General features: G+C 38.5%; 1 protein-coding gene across 1 annotated transcript; it reads left to right on the plus strand.

The window, feature by feature from the left end:
• The first annotated feature begins 3,417 nt into the window (after window positions 1-3,417).
• hat1 (histone acetyltransferase 1) lies at window positions 3,418-19,947 on the plus strand. The gene is made up of 11 exons (XM_008399370.2): window positions 3,418-3,544; window positions 5,448-5,519; window positions 5,622-5,697; window positions 7,890-8,010; window positions 13,611-13,787; window positions 13,872-13,993; window positions 14,588-14,692; window positions 15,049-15,155; window positions 16,766-16,917; window positions 17,147-17,263; window positions 19,376-19,947. Exons 1-11 carry the CDS (start codon window positions 3,475-3,477, stop codon window positions 19,544-19,546), a joined length of 1,290 nt encoding a protein of 429 aa, XP_008397592.1. The 5' UTR covers window positions 3,418-3,474; the 3' UTR covers window positions 19,547-19,947.
• Window positions 19,948-23,096: the final 3,149 nt, after the last annotated feature.

Genomic DNA, 23,096 nt, shown 5'->3' on the forward strand with positions numbered 1-23,096 from the left:
CTCTCTGCCGCTAGACTGGTGTTGTGATGGGAGAAACTACTGCAGCTGAGGTGCTGCGGCATGTTCCTGTCTGCTCTGGTGGGAAGATGACACTCCTGCTGCCTGTAGCCCATTAACACAAAATACAAGAAACAAAGCTGGATTTAGTAAAGGTGACTGAAGTCCTGTGGAATAAAACCGGTCAAGGGCAAGCATATTCTTCCCTGTTACACTGTAAAAAATAAATAAATAAATAAAAAATACTTTTGAAGGTGTTAAGTGAAAGTAAAGATAATAGATGTTGCTACAGTAATATAATTCAAAGTAAAACACTAACATATTCATTCACAGTAAGCCATATTTCTATTCATTTTCATTTCAATTCAGTAACACTCTTCACTAGAGAGTCAGCCACAAAATATTGTTAACCGACCAGGCTGTTCTGAAACTGCTATATCCATGCACACTTGTGGAAAGTTTAGTAGGAGGAAAAAATTGTAGAAAAATTTGCTCCCACTCTAAGGGGACTGTGCAGCAAAATAGATTGAAGAATTTGGTTGTGTCATGATCCTTAGGCCTTCGCTTTGTATTTTTATGATTTTGTTCTTCACCGTCTTTGATGTATTGCTTAAATTTTGTAGTCTCAGTTCGTTCCTGTTTTATTTTTGCTCCTGTCTTACCTTTTGCACTGTGGTGTAGTTGGTTCCTGTTTTCCTGTCAGCCCTGTGTATGACTTTCATTGTTAATTTTTAGTTTTATTTTTGTTCTTGTTGTATTATCGAGTTATTTGGTCATTCTTGCACTAAAGTTTACATTGTGAACTTCTTACAATGTGGACTAGGGGGAGGAAACCAAGGAGCCCAAAGAATGAACCTCGTTTCCTATTTATCCTGTCTGCCTGACATTGTCTTCTATTTGTTCTACAGTAATTTATGATTTGAGGACATTTGCTTGTCTTGATCTACTGTGTTTAATAAAGCCCAAAGTCAACACCACCATCAGCCAGGAAGTACAGCATGCTGCTAAGAAGCTTTTTGTTTTTAGCAGGAGTTGGTACCTCATCACACTGCCAAAAGTATCATGGCCATGCTTACACTGTGTTGGATTGCCCCAGAGAACTAAGTTGATCTAAACCCCATTGAGAGTGCATGAAATACTATGAGGAGGATGAGAGACACCAGACAAAGCAATGTACAAAAGCTAAAGAGAGCTATAAAAGAAGACTGTGTTTCCTTAACATCTCAGTGGAGTCAGACTGTGTGATGACAGATTATTTTCAGCATGCAGATACATAGAGGGAGCTAACTGGTGCTAATAAGAGTCTTGGGCAAAAACACAAGCTGAATAAAGTACTAAAATGTGATGCCCACAATAAGAAATACTGTATGTTGAATCAGATTGACTGCAGTAAAAACACTTAATGTATTACCTACTAACTGAAATCAAAATTCTTACATAAATTATACAGTTAGTAAAATAAAACAGAAAATGGTTTAAAGAGATGTCATTGGGACATTTTTAGCCATTAATTGGGAGAATTCTTATAAAAATACTAATTCAACGAGAACAGTTGTGTTGTTAATCACCACTAACGCCCAAAACCTCTACCATTAACTTTCATCCATCCGATGGATGGATGGATGGATGGATGGATGGATGGATGGATGGATGGATGGATGGATGGATGGATGGATGGATGGATGGATGGATGGATGGATGGATGGATGGATGGATGGATGGATGGATGGATGGATGGATGGATGGATGGATGGATTTCTTTATCTTATTTGGTCAAGAATTACCAAATAAGGAGGGATACTGGTTACCATTAATTATTATTATTATCCATAATTCAATTACTTAAACGTGCATTTAAAGGGTTAAAATGTTAAAAATTATTAATGATATTTTTCTTCCGCACAACTGAATAAAAGAAAGTAATGAATGTTTTTTATTTTTGTTATTAAAAATGATATTCAACGCTGCGTGAATATCTCCACAATATTACTTTAGTTGTTCACCGGTATTAGCTTTTTGTTTAGTCTTGACTATTTATATTGCTTTAAAGTCTATTTGCCTAAATATTTGAGGCTAAACAGGCTAAATTAGAACTACAGCCTTCAAAACTGTAATTGCTGTATAATATATTGTCAATAGCTAACTATGGGTCAACTATCATTGTACTGAGTTATATAATTCTTCCCATTGTCCCAGCCTGGAGCTCTTTCTTTTGAGTCATGCTCCTCATCAGTTATCCAGGTGCATCTTGCTTTGAGTGATTCCATAATTGTTTCCTCTTCTTGATCAGAGAAGATGCCATTAATTGGAAGAAAACAATTTCATTTAAATTTTGAGGGTTTGTTTTGCGAAGCAGGATTCTTCAGCTGTGTAAGGGAATTGTTCAGATGTTTTTTTTCCCCTCACAAAATAATACAACTAAGCTTGAATGTTTCAACATGATGACTATTTTATATTTACTATGTGTGTAAAGCTTAAAATAATAATAATAATTTCATTTGGCATTCAAGGAAAAAAGCTAATGAGAAACAAAGATAATGAGAGGGATTATCCATCTGTCTGTCCATATCACTCACAGTCTCCTGATGAGGTGTTTCCAAGTCACAAATGTGTCATGGTGAAATGTTTGTATACCTTTGTTGTGGGGGAAAAGGTCTAATTTATTTTTAGGTTTTAATGATTTCTTTATTTGAAACATCGTTTCACATAAGAGAAATAACGATGACATAACAGAAAACAAAAACAAAACAAAAAACGTCTTTGCATGATTAGAGCAAGTATGAATTAATAGTATAAACTATGTATGTATGTATGTATGTATGTATGTATGTATGTATGTATGTATGTATGTATGTATGTATGTATGTGTGTGTGTGTGTGTGTGTGTGTGTGTGTGTGTGTGTGTGTGTGTGTGTGTGTGTGTGTGTGTGTGTGTGTGTCTGTCTGTCTGTCTGTCTGTCTGTCTGTCTGTCTGTCTGTATGTATGTATGTATGTATGTATGTATGTATGTATGTATGTATGTATGTATGTATGTATGTATGTATGTATGTATGTATGACATAAATAAGAACATGCCACATAGCAATGCACTGCATTTAATAAAATAAAAACTTTTAATGAATAACAGCATGTATATTTAATTTATATGTAACAGCCAATAATACTAAAATGCAGATCAAAATGTTGAAATAAAAAAATAGGCATATTATTTAAAAATATATATTTTTAAAACAGTCTGTGAAAATAAAATAAAACCATCTAGAGTCTGGGGGACAGACAGCCCGTTTTTTTTGTGTAATATATGTATATCAATTTTTTTTTTTTATCAAAGTCGAGTTAATTCCAAAGCTAATTTAACTCTTATAAGGCTGTAAACCAATATAATATTTCTGTATAATATCCCAGTTTTTGACTAATAATTGGTTTGAAATAAAAAGTAAAATAGCTGACTACGTACATCCTGTTTCCACGAAAACATGTTCACCCGGAAGTACTCCATTTTCCGCGGGTCTTTTGGGACAATAACACAGTGTGCAGAAATGGCGGGTAAGGGGCTAAATGTTTACGTTTTATAGTCATTCAGCATTCATTTACGTATATTTCGGTCCTCTATAGATGTCAGGACTCCTCTTCGCCTGCTCGAAGCGCATACCTGACATGTAATGTCTTCAAAACACCGCAAAAAACGAGCTAACGTCACCTAGCAAATGAAGCACAGGGGTGCCTGTAAGCTAACGTTGCTTTCAGACTCATGGCATCACATTTTCGGTTTTAGAAACACTAATATTCAAATCTAAGCTGGGTGTAGCTGTATTAATAAATGCGAAGTTCTCGCTGTGTTGGAATGATGCTATTTAGTCGGCTGACAGCTCTCCTGCTGTATCTTCTCGAGTGAAAAAAAGTACTTTGTAATTGATTTACAAACTATATTATGGATCCATGGGGTTTCAGCCCAGCTTTTCTGTGGTTACATGTCTTTGTAGACCTTCTATAAGCACAGAAACTTAGCATTTTATTAACAATCAGATGTAAAGACACTTAGAGGACGATATAAATATGATTTAAGGTACAAATGATTTCAGAAAGGTACATATTAATAATGTTAACAGAGTAACAGTTTTCATTCCCAATGTCTTTTTTTGTATAAAGAGCTACTGTCAATGCATAGCTATGAAAAAGTATTTGCTCAGTTAGAGGACTCTTATTTATTTTTTTCACACTTTAAGGTTTCAAGTAACTAGCAAAATTCTAACATCAGAAAATAATCAAATTGAATGCAATAAGGGATTTTAAATGAGTATTCACATTGCAATTCTAGAAAAAAATATGTCTAAACCAACCTATTCCTCAGTGAAAATTTATATCAAATTTATAAACTTGATTACAGAGGCCTGATTATGTACCTGTAGAATCATTGCATCCTTTAAATACAACCTTAGACAAAATGAAGTAGGTAAAAGTATCTGTCAAAGAATCATGCTTCTATTAAAAAGACTCAATACAAATGTAGAAAGTTTTGGAACACCATACTCAGAGTCAGACGTGACTGACTCATGTGGTGTGTTTGATTGATGGTCGTCAGAACCTTGACAACTTGGGCTAACTGATGAAACCATAATTTATGTTTTTTACTAAAAGATCTCAGGGAGAAAGTCAGTCTTAAGGTGTGTTTGAGGACAGTATCCTAAAGAGCCTTAAGCACAGAAATAAGGGCACTTCTCAATGTTTAAAAAAATTAAATAAAGACTTTAGATTGGTCTAGTTATAGTTAAATCTGAGTTTACTTAATGGAACTTAAATCTGATTGAGATGGTGTGTGGTAATCTTAGATAGGCCATTTTTGCTTGAATCCTTCCAGTGGTTAAATTACAACTATTCCTCCATGGCATTGAATTCACGCACTGACCTTCTCAAACAGGTCAGTGCGTGACCTGTTGCATACGACATGAATGTCGTATGCAAAGTTACTGCATACGACATTCATGTCTGAGTCCAGTGTTAAGAGTGGCACAACTTGTTTTTAGGTTCATGGTGTGATTATTTATTCACTTAGGGCCAGATTGAGTTGGATATTTTTTCCCGTTTGTTAATTGCATCATTTGAAAACTCCATATTTTTATTTTCTCAGGTTTCTAAAATCTGTTTGATCTGAAACATTAAAATTTAGACAAAAATTTTGCTTTTCATTTGTTTGTTAATTGGGCTTCATGTGCACATTCAGAAGATAATGATAGTTGTATTTATTCATGTGACCTCCAGACATCAATGTTATTTGATCTACAAATGTTGACATATGGAGCTCAGGAACCAGTTAGTGTGGGCTGTAATTCAGTAAAAAATATATAAAACACAATCATATATGCATAAGAAGAAAATTACTGCATTTCTGTCAAAATAAAAAGCGGAGAGCATTTCCTTGGCAACAGTTGTGTTTTATGGACACCCACAGATGTAAATGCGATGGAGAAGAAACTGGCTGAATACAAGTGTGACACAAATGAAGCGACCTGCCTGAAGTTAGGTAGGTGTTTTAATTTTTGATTACATATGCTCATTTATTTATTAAACATTTTTATTTTACTCTCTGAAGCTCTCATACTAATCAGTGATCTGTTGCTGTTAGTGCGATTTCCTGAAGACGTTGAGGATGATGGCACCACATTCCACCCAGAGTACAGCCACCAACTATTTGGAGATGAGTGAGTTTTTTCCCCCCCCCAGTATTATGTACTTAAAGTTGAATTAGTAAGCAAAACCTGACACAAGGAAGTATTTACCTCTGCTGCTCTGTCTGCAGTCTCTGTACATTTTCTTAAAGCTGACAGTATGAGTCAAAATGATGCTTGTGCAGCCGTGATAAACCCATTCTGTATCTTTATCAAAAAACAAATATTTTATTATTTGCTTAAAGATTTTACAGGGAGATCAAACTTATCACTTTCCTGTGTGCCGTTTTATAATTTTTCTATTTTTCATTGAGTACTAAAAGGAGCTATCTGGCTTTGAGACGCTTGATCCTGCATCAGCTGGGAACAATCGATACCAGTAGTTATACCAGCCCTCCCCCCGCACCTTCCCTCTCAGCTCCTCCAGACTAGCGGCAGCTGCAATTAGCCAACAGCTGATTTTAGCTGCGCATCTGCTGAGCTTATCATATAAACTAAATCTCAGTGCAATGCTCCAAAGAAAGTTGTTAGAGGCTTAATGGAGAAGCGTTGTACGATGAGTGTCCGAAAGAGCAGGAGCTTCTTAAAGAGACAGAGACACGATTTCAAGGCATTAAATTGCAAAGTCTAATGTCTTTTAATTCATGTTTAATATATAAGGCATTTTTATAACAACTCAAGGTAACAGTTACTTGATAGTACTATAAATGTCTGGAAAATACACAATGCTGCCCCTTTAACAAGACGAGGGGGAAAAAAAGTGTTGCAACTGTTCCTACATAGCTTCGTTTTCTTTTGTGTTCTTACTTATGCTCTTTCAGATGTGCATCATATTTATAAGCGCTTGTAGTCCTCATAAACTGTCTTGACTTGGCTCGTGCAAGTGCCTAACAACCCGAGCTCTTGGAGAAAGCTGGAAAGCCGCACACATCCCAGGCCTGGGGACAGCATGTAAAATCCTCACAGGGAGGATCCAGTCAGCCGGCATGTTGGATTTGTGAAACATCTTGCTGGGAGGCAATAGTAACACAGAAATTCCCTCATTAGGACGGTTCTTGCTGCTTTATGACCATACATAACATCCTGTCTTGTATATGATTTTGTTTATATGCTGCATTACCGCAGATACTCAGAATATGGCTTGAACAAACTTTCTCACAAGCTTCTTTTAATATTTTGTTTGACATCTGCTAGTGATAAAAATGGTACATTGTGATCCTTTTTTAATGTGTTTTTCCACCTACATTTGCACTTTTATTTCAGGCAATTAGAAGCTGGTTTAATAATTAGAGATGATGACATGCACATTTATGTTTTTTATTAGGATTAAGTAAATTATTTGTAATTGAAACAAAGAGCTTTAGGACAGTTTAAGCCTTTCATTTAGATTAAATTGTGTATTTAAAGAGATTTTAAAGCAGTTTCACGTCTCATTGCACGATATCAGAACAAGTTTTCCATTAAGTGACGATGAACCTAACCAAATGTACATAGCTTTTCAGTAAGCTCATCATTGTTTTCAGATTTTTTTTATTGTTTTTTTTTTCTTTTTTTGCATCTGGGGCTGTAAAGATCACACATTCTGTCAGAACACGTGATTTTCCTTTTTTTCATGTTAGATAAACAAAGAGGAGCCAGATGTAGACACATCAGCACAGATTTACTTCCAGTGTCTGTGGGATCTTACAAAACATTGCAGAGTTCCAGGATTCCAATAATTTGCTCCACTAAAGAGACGTTGAACTCGAGCGGCTCTGCGTTGTTGGCGGTGACACCTGTCTCTGGGCACGGACATACAGTAGCGTGCCGCTCTGCTCTAAATTGCGCTTCCAAATTAGTCAAAACTAGGATCGGTTATTTTTGCGCTCGCTGCAATCAACTCAAAAGGAACTCTGTAATTGGGGCATTAATTATTTCAGCAAGCGTTAATTGCTGGTAAACCTTAATCACACAGTTGCATAATGATGAATCTGTTTTGCCAAAATGTATTTGTTTCTTTCATTATCATATCACAATGCAGCACAGTGAAATTGGTGACCCTAGCAAGCATTCACTATATCCAGCCAGGTGTATATTTAATGATGGCGGATGCAAAAATGATAATCAGATGCTTTAATGAGACTATGCATGAAGCAGCAAATTTTATAATACTGTGTTTGTGAGTCTCTTGTATAGATGCAAACTCACTTGGACTTGTAATCTAACTGGAGTTGCTCTCTCCACAGTGAGGTCGCTTTTGGGTACAAAGGTCTTCAGATTCAGCTCTTCTACACCGCCGGAAACCTGAGCACACTCTTCAAAGTGAAATACTCATCGAAAGTTACAGACACATTTGATTGTGTCGAGGTAAGAAAATTGTTTTATTGAAATTTGACTCCTTTACATGTGGAGTTCTTCAGAGTTTTATTCTAGGCCCTGTCTTATTTTTGGCTCTATATATCTATACTTTGGACATCAATTTCTGATATTTATTTTGTAAACATATCCAAAAGTCGGGAGTACCGAGTGTAAATCCAGGAAGTAGATTCTGTGTTCTGAGACTGCATAAAACACAGATAATATATTCATATATGTGTTGTGTGTGTGTTTCTAGCTACTATTTCAAGCAAAATCATCTGAGAAGTATACTGAATGATTGATAGTTACATTAGGTTGTATGAAAAAACGTACTAATATCTTTATATTAATGAGTTTGTATAATTTGCTGGCATCCCACAATGCAACGGAAACCTGGCTATGGGAAGGTGGTTAACTCACGCTTGCAGCATACCCGAACCAGTGAAGCAAGATGGTGGAAGCACCATGCTGTCAGGATAGAGGGAAAGATGAATGCAGTAAAGTACAGACACATCCTGGATGAAAACCTGCTGCAGAACGCTCTTGACCTCAGACTGAGGCAATAGTCATTGTTTCAGGGGGACAGGGACCCCAAACACACAGCCAAGATATCTAAGGAGTGGCTTCAGGACTACTCTGTTGTTGGCCTTGAGTAGCTTAACCAGAGGCCAGACTTGAACGTCCATGGACAGATGTGAAAATGGATGTGAACCAACATTTCCCATCCAACCTGATGGAGCTGAAGAGATTCTGCAATTAAAAACGGGTGAATCTGCCCAAAAACAGCAGCTGTACCAGGCTAGTGGCAGCATGTTTAAAGAGACTGGAGGATGTGATGACTGCCACAGGTCTGTTAAGAATACTTGTGTACATCTAATCTAAAAATATATAATAATAAAAATGTATAAAAAACATTTTGTGTAATGGGAATTTGCGTGTGAAGTTTTGAGAAATCGATTCAATCCATTTTGAAATAAAACGGCAGAAGAAGTGAAAGTCTGAATAGAAATATATATAAATAATCTCCAGGGTTGAGCTTTTGGTCAAGAACTTATCCCTGAAGATGCTTGAATATAATTGATTTATGTTTCTCTGATAGCTGAATTGGTTTTTGCTGAACTTAATTAAAAGAATCAGAGTCAGCTTAAATACAGAATTTAACTCTAAAGTGAAATTTTGCACCCTGTTCTTTTATTACTTGATAACATTAACCAGGTAAGGAGGAAATACCAGCATTAATCAGTCAACTAAAACCTGTGGCATCCCACTTCTCCTTACATCTTGTGCTATTTTGAAAGAAATGGCAAAGTTGTAAATGCAACAGAAGACGATCTTTACTCTTTGCCTTTATGGTCTCATCTAGGGCTGCATTATTAAAGGAACATGGGGCATTTTGTGATTAATCCAGCCTTTCCTTACTTCTATCTCTCTTTTCCATCATCATGGTCTCCTTTCCAGAGCGTTAGCATCTCTATCACCAAGCTGTAGCTCAGGTGTGGACAGTCAATGCCCTCCCAAGGGGATACGTATATCACTGACGAGCACATTTTGAATGCATGGCGCCCAAATTGTTTGAGCCTGCCAAAAAATAGCACAATTTTATGTAAAGTGCAGCTCTAGCATTAACCAATTAAAGATTCATGTCATTATTAGACGTGTTGGTGAGCAGAGTTTGGAGCCGTCATGCAAACTGGAAAGCGCTCCGACTTCAGCGCTGACCCCGGCGCGTTGGTTCACCTTGTCAAGGGTTTGAGTGCAGCTGCAGGGAGCGAGGGGAGCTGCAAGGTTCAGGCTGCGTCTGAAGAGTGTTTGTCTCTGAGTGTGTGTGGAGACGGTCGGGGTGCGGTGCAGCTGGCGAAAGATGAGGGGGTTGATGCAGCTGCTTGTTACATTGATTCAAAACTCTGACCAGAACTCACCTTCTAACATAAGAAAAAAGACATCCTCACTGCTGGAAATCTTCCAGAAAACTAATTTAAAGCCACGTCATTATGTCGGTCCAAACATCTTTTAAATGTTTGTTTTTAATCCACATTAATGTCTTAAACTGTGACTTCTGATCAGATGAATATAATTATTCAACGCTGCACCGGCCCTCTGAATGGAATTACCAGATAAAATTACAACAATACGACAAATTAGATACTTTGTACTTGCCTTTGTGCTTATTGTTAGAAATAAAAGACATCAACAAACTGCTGCAAAGGAACATTGTTGAGTTAAATTCAGGACAAAACGAGGCGCCTATTCTTGGAGGCTGCGCAATTTAGTGTCTAGTAGGTAGGAGAGTGGGCCGGACAAAGCGACTTGTTTGTCCATGGTCTTTTAAGTGTGGTCCTCGTCCCCCCAGAAATGTGGCTGAACAATCACAATAGTTAAGAGGCATTCAGCTGCAGGTGCATTACTTCCAGTTAGATATTAGCTGATGTCTGAAAGGGGGGAGAATTAGCAGAATGTTGCATTAGCCTTTTGTGGCGCATTTTGCTCAGACCTTCTTCATTTCCCGGTTTTCAAAGCTGAGCAGCAAGGGTCTCTGTGCTCCAATAATGCCCATCACACATGTAAATGGTGTGAAAGGGCTTCTTAGCAAAGTGTTCTCATGTCAATCCTTGTGGAAATGGATACAATGCAAACATCACAGCTGAACTAACCACACGTTGTACTGAGTAAAAAGTCCGTGGGTAGGGGCCCTTTGTCTCTGGGGCTCTTTGAAAACGCGGGGGCAAATACGTTTGATTGGGTTCACTTGGCAGGATTAGAGGAGAGGGCTCCATTATGGATGCCCAAAGGTTTGTTAAGCTGAGATCAATTCATGGGGTTTTCTTCCTCAGTGAGAAGCAGAAATGTGTTTATTGTGGCAACTTCATCACATATTCATGGTTTAACATAAGTAGTAAATGTACGGATTTAAGTGGCCTTGTTACCGTTGGGGAGGTGGGGGCTCTGCTCAGCTGACAGTTTTAATTACCTAATGGGTTTCTATTCAGCCACTCTAAAAATGTACACTTGCAGATTTATTTTTGCAGCTTTAACTTAATAAAGAGAGAAAACACTTTCTAGTTTCTTCTGCATTTCATTCAGCTTTTTCACGTTTTTCTCATTTTACATGCTTAATCAATAATTATAGATATTTAACGTGATAGCACAACAAAAAGTTTTCTAAATAAAAACCATGAGAAATTCGTTGTGCGTCTGAGTCAATGCTTTGCAGACCCGCTGCAGGGTGTAATTACTGCTTTAGCATCATGTGCCTACCAGCTTTGCACGTTTAGCTATGTTTACGCACATTCTTTGCAGAATCACTGAACCAGATTGGATGCAGAGTTTGTGTAACAGAAAAACAATTTTCGCTGAGTCTAAATCGGATTCAGGCCTGGGCTTTGACTGGACCGCTCCAACACATGAAAACGCTTTGACCTAAACCAGTTGAGCAAAGAACTGCTTGTACTGCAATAAATCGTAACTACATAAATGTCATTGATTTAGACTCACCATACCAGTAATGCATTTAGTGATAATTGTGGTTTAATGCAGCAGAAAGTCTTTTAGGAAGAACCTCTTTACCAGAATTAAGTTGTTCTTACCAACAGCAGATGGAGCTGGATGCAACTTTTTAAGATTAGACTATGGTCCTAAGATGGAAAAAAGACGGGGGGGTTTCCCAGTAGCTGGATGTAGTGACCTCTGTGTGGAGATCTATGTTTGCAATTAATTCAAAGAAGAAAGACATTACCACCAGTAGATAGTATTTTATTTAAATGTTAGTATATTAGATATTACTGCATTCACCAACATCACTGCATATTGTGTGCTTTACTGATAGCTATAGAGCCAAAAATAATTGGAAATAAATTGTAATATTAAGCTTGTAGGTAAAAATGTGCAGTAAAACATGTGAGATTTGAGTTTTTTTTAATCTCTTAATTCTTAAAAATACTTGATTACAATGTAAACTAATATATTTAGGTGCTGCTTAAAGATACGAAAGAGAAGTAGGAAAGGATGAAAAGCCTGTCACAGGTTGGGGTCTCGTATGAGACATGAGGTCCTTCCTCCACATGTTTGCTGTGCTCCTTATAAGGCTTACGGCAGCTTTCTTCTTGTCACTTTTCTACAACCAATAGTTGCAGACAAATTCTCCCACCTGAGCTCTTGATCTTTGCAGCTCCTCCAGAGTCATCCTGGGCCTCTCTGCTTCTCTTATTAATGCTCTCCTGACCAGACCTATCAGTCTGTTTACTACTCAGGTGATGCCTGAAGGTAATTGCTTGTCCTGGATTTTATTTTGGGGTGTCAGAATGAATGGTTCTGAATATAAATGTGCTTGCCACTGTTTCTTGGTGTTGGTTTGTCACAAATAGGCCGGTAACAATAACAAATGTTGCTGCATGATAAAGTTGATAAAGTTATTACAATAAACGATAATATTGTTGTTTTCAGACCATTTTCAAATAACATAATAGTGATAACATAGCAGTGTAAGTACAGCCTCTCAAAGATCACCAAACATTTTACTTTGGAACTGGGAGACATTTTAAATATCAAAAATAAATAAAACAACCGAAACAACAAATAAAATGGAGACAGAAGTCTCTGTAAACAAAATTGTCCTTCAACCAAGGGTTAGTTGAGACCAGAGGAGGAGAGAGACTAGTTACATTAACTTGTACTTTGTACTGTTTATTTTGACTCAGATAATTTTATTTTGAATTATTGCTACTGTTATTTGAGTAAATTTTCTTGATACTTTCTTGAACTTGAATTAAGAACAAGCTTGTTTTGGACCAAAATTCACCAGACACAGACTCACACCTTTAGGTTTTAAAAAAGTTTCTTAAGTTTTGTGTTAAAAGAAATTGATTCAGAACTTGTTTTTTTTTTTTCTCCTTTTCCTGATTTTATTTTGTAATGATGTCATAAATTGTTCTCATTTTGGTCCTTAAAATACCAACATTTCCACGTAACTCTATATTTTAAACCATCTGATGGTGGGACGTTCTAAGATTGTCGTAAGGGGAAAATCGGGACAAAATAAAAAAAAGACGGGCTTAAGGGAGGAGTGAACTATTGCATTACATTATTGCATTGCTGTGCTCGTCTTCTCTGTCTAAATCTAATGATTATCGAAGGGCAATATAGTACACTGCTCAAAAAAATAAAGGGAACACTTTAACATTTAAGTGAACACTGAAGTGTTCCCTTTATTTTTTTTGAGCAGTATACAGTATATAGACTTCATAATCTGTACTCTTTTTGGTTGAATGTAGTTTTGGTTTCATGTTGTGTTTAGTTTTGATTCAAGTGCATTTTTTGTTGATGGAAACTGAGAGTCCATTTTATTTTTGTTTTTGGTTGTTTTGTTTATTTTGTTTACCAGGTCCAGTGTTTAGTGTTCTTTTGAAAATAAAGCGTATCTATTTTTGGCGATATCGCACCTATTATTATGTCATTACCATTACATCAGTTTAAAATGGTTTTCAAACAATATTATTGTTAGTCGCAATAATTTTTGAGACAATTAATCTCCCGTGACAGGCGTAGGTGCTAGTTGTTTTGCTAGGCCCAGTATGTGTTTCTTCACTAAGTTGGGTTTTGGTTGCGGTATCCAGGCCGACGATGTCGAAGGGAAGATCCGGGAGATAATTCCCGCTGGTTTCACCTCCAACACCGATGACTTCATCTCTCTGCTGGAGAAGGAGGCCAACTTCAAGCCGTTCGGCACCATGCTCCACTCATACACAGTCCACAACGAGGAGGCAGAGCAACTCACCTACCAGATTCACAAGGTACAGACGCCTCGTGCTCCCCTCCTCGCCTGTTGAGCCAGTTTTGAAACTTTTTTTCTTTTCTTTTCTGATGTTTTGCTCCAGGCTGACATCAGCTGCTCCGGATTCCAGGAGTACCACGAGCGCCTGCAGACCTTCCTCATGTGGTTCATCGAGACTGCCAGTTTCCTCGACATAGACGACGATCGTTGGGACTTCTTTCTTGTGTGAGTGCCCTCCTTAATTGACACCAATACCTCCCTCCCTTCCCCTGCCTGCCCACCCCCAATGCTTTACCCTAAAGCTTATATTGTGTCATTGAAAAACAAAGCCCCCTTTTGAGGCGCTTGTGACCAATTACCAGGCCAGTTTGATTATATTTCCCCCTGTTGGAGAATTGTTGATCAGCCAAGAGCTTCCTTTGTACCCAAAGCCCTTTTCAGATTTTTGGGGGGCAAAGAGCTGAATTGAATACTGTTGTCTTTTGAAACACTGAACAATGTCGTAACAGTAAAAAGAGCCTCTGCCAGTGTTTTCTTTACCCTGGCACCTATTAGAAGCGACAATGGGCAAAAAGGACTGAAGTGATCTGGAGGAGCTCAAACCCTCCTCCAGTCCCTTCTCTTCCTCTAAGTTGCAGTACTCCAATTAAGTGCATAATGTATTCAGGTTGCAGCAGGTGTACCAATCGGGGCTCGAACGCGCCGGCGTAAGGTGGGGGGGGGGGGTCAGTGTGGATGTGGGAACAGAGAGGCTAAAACGGACACTGCTCCGGGAGTGTGCCTGTAATTGACCTGTTTGCCTTTGTGTTTTATCTGCAGATTTGAAAAGTACAATAAAGACGGGGAGACTCTCTACGCCACTGTTGGCTACATGACAGTTTATAATTACTACGTATACCCAGACAAAACCCGACCACGTGTAAGGTAATTGCTGGGGCAGCGCGTGCCTTCCCATTCTATTGTATTAAAAAAAGGAGTGGAAAATTATACATTTCTTTATCCTCTTCCCAAAGAGCCCAAATTACTGGCTTCTATAGCCAGCCATTCATCCAGATTTTGTTTCAGAACCAAACCAGGGGGATTTGTATCTGAAAACAACTGTATAGATGAGCTTTTTATGTGATTTGATTTGTTGCATTGACGAATCAGTATAAAAGTCTATTATTTGCTGCTTTCAATCAAGGAATTTCTCTTTCTCAGAAAAACAACAACTTACATCACTCACACATTTTTTTCTATTTTTATTTTTTTTTTCTCCTCATTTCCCTTTAACTGAGCAGCCAAATGCTGATCCTGCCTCCTTTCCAAGGAGAGGGCCATGGCGCTCAGCTCCTGGAGGCCGTGCACAGGTTTTACTGCAGCCTGTCAAAAGTACAGGACATCACAGGTGAGCATCACTTGTCTTTGAAGACTGGACGGACTCATTTGTATTTAAACATTTGTGCTTAAACTATCTTTTTTTTTCTGCTGTATCACTGGCTGGTTAAAAAGGCAAGCTTTGAACTGAAAGCTTTTCCTAGGAGTAACTTAACGCTGAAAGTTTGATTACAATTGATTTTCACGTTGTTTTTTTACAAAGACAGGAGGAAAAATCTCTACATAGTTTACATGCAAAAGACATGAAAAATAACTTGGGAAATGCAAAAAAATAAGATATTAAAGTGTTTCCAAGCCATATCCACTAAGTGAAAGCATTTTCAGATAAAAGTGACCGGGTTGTGTTGTAGAGAGCCTCTTCATTTGCACACAGAAGCTTTTGTTGCTGTGAACGATGCCCCCTAAAAACCCATGTGAACTTCCTGCTGATGTTTCAGACCTTGTGTGTCCAAGTCCAGAACTCGACATCTACTATCCTGCAACTTGTAGATGAATCCCTTCCTGAATCAAATGAATGACTTGTTGCTGGGCTAAAAGATGCCGATAAGCCAATTGATTCAGGCTTGTTGGTGAAGGAAGGGATGTAAAACTTGCAGGATGGTAGATGTCGAGAACTAGACTTGAGCAGCTCTGTTCTGGGCAGTTATCAGTGTGTTAAAAGACTTGGTGGAAAAACTTAAACTGTGGTGTTTTGAGTGTTGGGGGCTCAAAGGTGCAGTTTTGTCCATTCTTTCTTATTACATTTTCATTTTTTTCATATTTATTCTGCAGGTTCTGGTAAGTTTTGGTGATTTTCTCAGTATTTCCATGTGCAACACCGTAATCTCAAAGGCCTGCATAGACATTATTTTTAATAGGATACTATTATTAAGGGATCATGCTTATGCATTCTAGCTGCGGTGCGCAAATGCTTCTAATTAAAATCTTAAGTAAATTTAAAAAATTATTAAATGTTATAACTCATATCATCCAAGTACCTAAAGAGTCGCTGATGGTGATTCTCTGGGAAGGAAAGATCTCCGGTAGCAGATCTTTCTTAAAATATGGGGGGAAAAGTTACAATTTTTTTCTGTTTTGTGTTTCTGGATAATGTGTCAGATTTAGAGTTCAGCTTCAAAATACTAAAAAAAAAAAAAAAAATTGGAAAAGGTGAATTATTGAAAACTCGATCAATTCAAACCCAAAATAAGGTTTACAGTAACTAGGAAATAACTTGCTTAGGTAAGTGGGAACGTAGCTCCAGGTGTTAAAGATGGATTCATGCTCTGGAAATCACATGAGTTTTTCTAAACGGCTGCAGTTTGCACAGCCCAGAGCTCTGTTGTCCCATTAAATTCAGATTTAATGGAACTGCATTTACTTTAACTACTATTATATATTTAAGTTTATTTTATCTTTTTATCTTAAGTAGAAAATATGTAGAGGAGGATGAGGATAACGCCTAATAACCTTCTTGTCAATCTTAGAGTTGTTGGCTTTCTACGAGTTTTTCCAATTCTTCCAGTTATCCCAGCTCTTTGCTGCACTGTCAAAGTTTCTGCCCATATAGGAGGAAAATGAATCGAAAACCTGACCAGTCACATCGACTCATGTTAATGGTCTGATTCTGTGTCTTTACAGCTGAAGATCCCTCAGAGAATTACGTGAAGCTGAGAGACTACGTTCTGACCAAGCTCTGCCAGAAACTGCCGTCCTTCGATGCGGACAAGCTGCACCTCGGCTTCTCCGCCGACATGATCAGAGAGGCCCAAGAAAAGTTGAAAATCAACAAGGTGCTGCAAAAAAAAACAAAATATATTAATAAAAAATTAATTGATCATTTTTATTTTAAAAAATTGCATCAAAACCATGAAATCTGTCTAATTTTACTCAATGTTATCACACCACAGCAGTCTAATACAGACACATGCCAGTTGAGTCATAATGGGTTGAATTAAAATTTTAATAAAACAAAAGACATCATGCCAACCGTTCTTTTTTTGTTGTTGTTGTTCCCTGCAGAAACATGCGAGGCGAGTTTATGAAATCCTGCGTCTAAGAGCAACAGACATGAGCGACGAGGAGAAAGCCAGAGCGTACCGGTTAGAGGTGAAGAAGAGGCTCTTTGGGCCCTATAGGGTGAGGTTATAATTACGTCGGCATGGAGTCGGCTTTCAGAGCGCCACTCTGAGCGATTTCCATATGTATTCAAATATATGTGAATGTCAGATTGTCTCTGCTGTCAAACATGGATCCAGTGTGTAGTCCTCCACCTCTTTTTAGCATAACATTACATCTGATTGATTGGGAGAAGACGAATGGTGCATTCGCAGTGCTCGCTTGATCGGCTCACAGTCTTGTATTGTCACTATTTATTATGTTACCTTTTTAAAACAGCAGAAAAATTGATCTACAGGCCTGTGAAAATTGATAGATTACCAGTGGCGCATTGTTAGAGCCACAATGGGGCGCACCAGGCGTCTGTGGTTTTGCTGCGGCTCAGGCTTTTTTCTATTCAGGCATGTCATTAGCCGGGATTTGCATTTCTTTGGGAGAAATCATTTCATGATCGTGCATTTGAAGCACTTTGTCGTGGGGGGGAGGGAAAAAAAACCTGCAACTATTCAGAATTTGGCTCTTTTGAAAGCCAACGCACTTTTATCTCATGTTTTTGTTGTTGTTTTTTGTGCTCTGGGTGAGTTCCACAGAAAATACAGAAACTCCTCTGAGTCCGTGTTTCAGACTCGACATGGGAAACACTGAGTTGATGTGTGCACCAGAATAACTCCCTACATCCTGTTTGCCTGTGACATGTTCTGTTTGAGCTGCTCAGTGAAACTTTGCATACCATCCATTAGAGAATTTGCTGTCAGCGGGGAAACCGCACGTCTCGGGCAAAAGGCAGAGACTGACACTGAAAAGACCTATGTGGCAAAGCGGGACGGAGGAATTCCTTGGGAGAGTGGCAGCGAGGGATCTGGTGGCCAGATGCAGAGGGATTTTTTTTTTTTTTTTTTTGCTTCCCTCAGGAGATTTTAGCTTGTAGTCAGTTGAATGACAGAGGCCACAGCCCTGCGAATGTAAGAGGGGTTGTTAATTTCTGCTCTGAGCTCCAGTTCCCTGGTGAACGTGTTGGCCAGCATGGGTGAGCAGCTTTCTCCACACGCAGCACATCGTTCAGGTCTCACTGCGTCTGCGTTTTCTCTTGCAACCTGCTGAAACCCTGGGAAATTAACAACACTGTCGCAAATTTTGTTTCATTGTCCCTTAAGTATTCATTTGTCTTGGCTAATGACTTTGCTGCCTGTTAGTTCAGTGGTAGTTCAGACACAGCGTTTGTAGTTGAGTACCAGGGTTTTCCAGGTTGAGGTCATTTCAAAAATGACAGTAGTTTGGAAAAATATTTATATTTCTAGACTTTATTTCCTGCAGCCTCAATTTATCTGTTCACCTGAGCATCAGTCATCAATGGATTTATTCATTTATTATTCTGTCCCTCATCCAATCATTTACTCACCCACCATCCTTTTGCCTATCCGTCCGTCCATACATTAAGCCTGTCGCAATAAGCAATTTATCAAATAATCACAGTATAAATTAAAATGAACTCAATAATTTCCATTGTGATTATTCATATTTTTTGAATGACAATTTTTTTTAGAGACATCATAATTCATTTTATTTATGGTTTCGATTATGTGTGTTGTTTATTTCAGTTGTATTTATTGCTTTTGGTTGTCATGTTTATTTTTCAATATTTGAGTTCTTTGCTAAATGAAAGTTTATCGGTCTGTAGGAACGCAAACTTGGTTGTTATGAGACTTGAAAATGATCTCAAAACAACAATATTAACATTTATCGCAGTAATTACTGGGAAACTATCATCAAATGTATTATCGTGACAGCTGTATTACCCATCAATTCTAATGTAAAAGTATCTATTAATTCTGAATCATTTTCTCATTTGTTTGTATTAACAGTCGTCCAAAAACATACTAAAAATATTTAAAATTAGAGTCTTGAGGGGAAAGAAAAGTATATTTTAATACTAAGAGAATGCTGGATTCTGCTCCGACTCTTCTGATCAGTTACTGGTCCCGATCAGGTTCTTGTAGTTATTGGGTCGCCTTTGTGATATTTGTTTTACGAAGGTGCCACGAGTGTGAAAGCTCCAGATTCCTCACCGCTGGTTCATAGTTTGGCGGTAGAAATGACGAGGCTAATCTGGGACGTTTGTCTCTGCCGGTGCAGAAAAACCAGAGGGAGCTGGCGAAGATGAGGAAGTGCTTACGGCCAGAGGAGCTGGTGTCCCACATGGGCCAGCTGGACACGCAGACGCAGCACGAGGAGCTGGAGAAAAGCTACCAGCTCGCCCTGGAAGACTACAGGAGAATCATCGAAAGGCTAGCGTCGCAGGCCTGATCCCGCTGGGCCAGAGTCCGGTCTGTACAGAAGCCCTCGTCGCCGCAGCACTCGCGCTGCAGCCGACATGACGCTGGTCGAGTCCTGCCTGATTCCCAGCTGATGTTTCTACACCAGAGGAAGTAATTCATTCAGGTTGAGTGGGGAGGGGGGGGCTTCCTGTTTCTTCCATGTGTTTGATCACATTGTGCGATATGATATGATGTGTTATATTTTCACATGGAACCACAAGTTCACTATCCTTCAAATAAACTCAATTTATTCTCCATTATTTTCTTAACCTCTGCCGTCTGCAGTTTCAGGTGTTTTTGAAGGACTTCATTGTAAAAATTAAAAAGTGTTTTGTATGTTGTTCAAATGGCGGTCATTCTTAAGAAAACAAATAAAACGGAGTAACCAAATCTGACTTTTTTTTTTTTTTACTTTTGTTTTCATTTACAAGGTTACGGGTTTATGTTTTTACAGATATGATGTTCTGATGTGGAGACATTGTTCTGTTGAACATAATTTATTGGGATGTATGCGATAGGTGAATTAGAGGGAAAAAAATACATGGTTGACACTTTGAAAGAAAGTCCGAGGAGTTTGACTTTTTTATTCATCCTTTATCCGGTGATACCCCAAAATGAAACCCAGATATGTCGTGAAGAACTGTTTTCAGAGAGCATCGTAAACACCAAGGAACAAAGCAGGTAAATAGAGATAGAGTTGAGATGTTTAAAGAATGGTTGGAATATGAATTAATAGTTTGAAGGTCACCGAGAGCTCTTTAACCCATCATCTGAAAAAAAGATCAAAACATATTCATGTACAAATGGCCTAGTCAAAGGCCTTAATCCAACTGAGAATCTTTGGCAAGACTTGAATACTGATGTTTTCCCTCAAATCTGACTGAGATTACGTTGCATATACAGTGGGGCAAAAAAGTATTTAGTCAGCCACCAATTGTGCAAGTTCTCCCACTTAAAAAGATGAGAGAGGCCTGTAATTTTCATTATAGATGTACCTCAACTATGAGAGACAAAAGGAGAAAAAAAATCCAGAAAATCACATTATATGGCAATATATGGTGGAAAATAAGCATTTGGTCAGCTACAAACAAGCAAGATTTCAGGCTCTCACAGCCGTGTAACTTCTGTAAGAGGTTCCTCTGTCCTCCACTCGTTACCTGTATTAATGGCACCTATTTGAACTCGTTATCAGTATAAAACACACCTGGCCACAACCTCAAACAGTCACACTCTAAACTCCACCATGGCCAAAACTAGAGAGCTGTTAAAGGACACCCGAAACAAAATTATAAACCTGCACCTAGCTGGGAATACTGAATCTGCAATAGGTAAACAGCTTGGTGTAAAGAAATCAACTGTGGGATCAATTATTAGAAAATGGAACACTTACAAGACCACTGATAATCTCCCTCGATCTGGGGCTCCACACAAGATCACACCCCGTGGGGTCAAAATGATCACAAGAACGGTGAGCAAAAATCCAGAACCACATGGGGGAACCTAGTGAATGACCTGCAGAGAGCTGGGACCAAAGTAACAAAGGCTACCATCAGTAACACACTACGCCGCCAGGGACTCAAACCTGCAGTGCCAGACGTGTCCCCCTGCTTAAGACAGTACATGTCAAGGCCCGTCTCAAGTTTGCTAGAGAGCATTTGGATGATCCAGAAGATGACTGGGAGAATATCATATGGTCAGATGAAACCAAAGTAGAACTTTTTGGTCAAAACTCTACTCGTCGTGTTTGGAGGAGAATGAATGCTGAGTTGCATCCAAAGAACACCAGGCCTACTGTGAAGCATGGGGGTGGAAACATCATGCTTTAGGGCTGTTTTTCTGCAAAGGGACCAGGACGACTGATCCGTGTAAAGGAAAGAATGAATGGGGCCATGTATCGTCACATTTTGAGTGAAAACCTCCTTCCATCAACAAGGGCATTGAAGGTGAAACATGGCTGGGTCTTTCAGCAGGACGATGATCCCAAACACACCACCCGGGTAACGAAGGAGTGGCTTCGTAAGAAGCATTTCAAGGTCCTGGAGTGGCCTAGCCAGTCTCCAGATGTCAACCCCATAGAAAATCTGTGGAGGGAGTAGAAAGTCCGTGTTGTCCAGCGACAGCCCGAGAACATCACAGCTCTAGAGAAGATCTGCATGGAGGAATGGGCCAAAATACCAGCAACAGTGTGTGAGAACCTTGTGAAGACTTACAGAAAACGTTTGATCTCAGTCATTGCCAACAAAGGGTATATAACAAAGTATTGAGATGAACTTTTGTTATTGACCAAATACTTATTTTCCACCATATTTTGCAAATAAATTCTTTAAAAATCAGAAAATGTGATTTTCTGGATTTTATTTCTCCTTTTGTCTCTCATAGTTGAGGTACATCTATGATGAAAATTACAGGCCTCTCTCATCTTTTTAAGTGGGAGAACTTGCACAATTGGTGGCTGACTAAATACTTTTTTGCCCCACTGTATATATGTATAAATTATTTTTTTTTTATGTGAAAAGTTTGTAGAAACAAACCCCAAAAGTAAAAAGTATTAACTCAAGGGAGATGAATGTAAATGTAGAACATCTTGAAAGTTATAGCTATGGATCGTAATACGGTTGAAAAGTTTGGGTTCTTTAACGTGAGTAGAGTGGTGACTTCAAAATTTTGCACAATAATCAAGCGGGTAAAAAAATTTACATTTTCAGAGGCATTTTTTTGTAAATGATTTTGCTCTCATATCTTGTTTTTCTTTCTCAAGCAGGAGAAAATTAGCTATTCCTTCTTTTTCCTCATTGTTTTTTTTTTCTCTATTCACAGCTATTTTTAGCTTGTCTAAAATAGCTGAATGTAATTTCTGCAGGATCTGTGGGTTTTCCCTCATCCCCAGTCATCATGCTCTTTTGAGACAAATAATGATGTGAAATTGCAAGGATGGAAATCTTCATCCTGTCGAGGCTGCAGCCGTCGCCGTGAATGATGATGCCAGAATAAAAACGAAGTGTGGGACATGCGGATAAATCCCTGTAAAATCGGACATGTAGAAAAGCCTTGTTGTAGAACACAATAGGCTGATTAATTCACTTTCCAGTGTGTTGAGGGATTTTTTTATTTTTTTTTTAGTGGTGTAATTTGTCCGGGAGACCCTCTCAGAGCTAATGTAACTTCTGATTGGTGCTGGCGTTGAGTGTTGAGACTAATGAGCGTTATAGTTTTCAATTGGAAACCCTTTGTGCTGCTGTGTTGCCCCTGCTTGTGCAGATCACTGTGATGAATACCCATCATACTTTATATTACTTTAGCACATTGTCACTAAATGAAGGCTGCGGGTCAATTTTCAATTTTTCTCCCCCTCTCCACTTGAAACAAGACCAAACCTTGGAACTCTTCACATCTCTAATTCAGACTGATTGAATCCACTCATGGTCACCAAGGGCCTCCTCTCACTTTAGTTTTATCTGCTTTTTCTACACTGAGTGAACATTTTGTATCGCGCTGTACAAGCTTAGCACACCGACCTGCTAATGGGAAGTGGGATTATC

The sequence above is a fragment of the Poecilia reticulata genome, chromosome 2, assembly GCF_904066995.2.
Source record: "Poecilia reticulata chromosome 2, P_reticulata-male-v2, whole genome shotgun sequence".
NCBI lineage: Eukaryota > Metazoa > Chordata > Actinopteri > Cyprinodontiformes > Poeciliidae > Poecilia > Poecilia reticulata.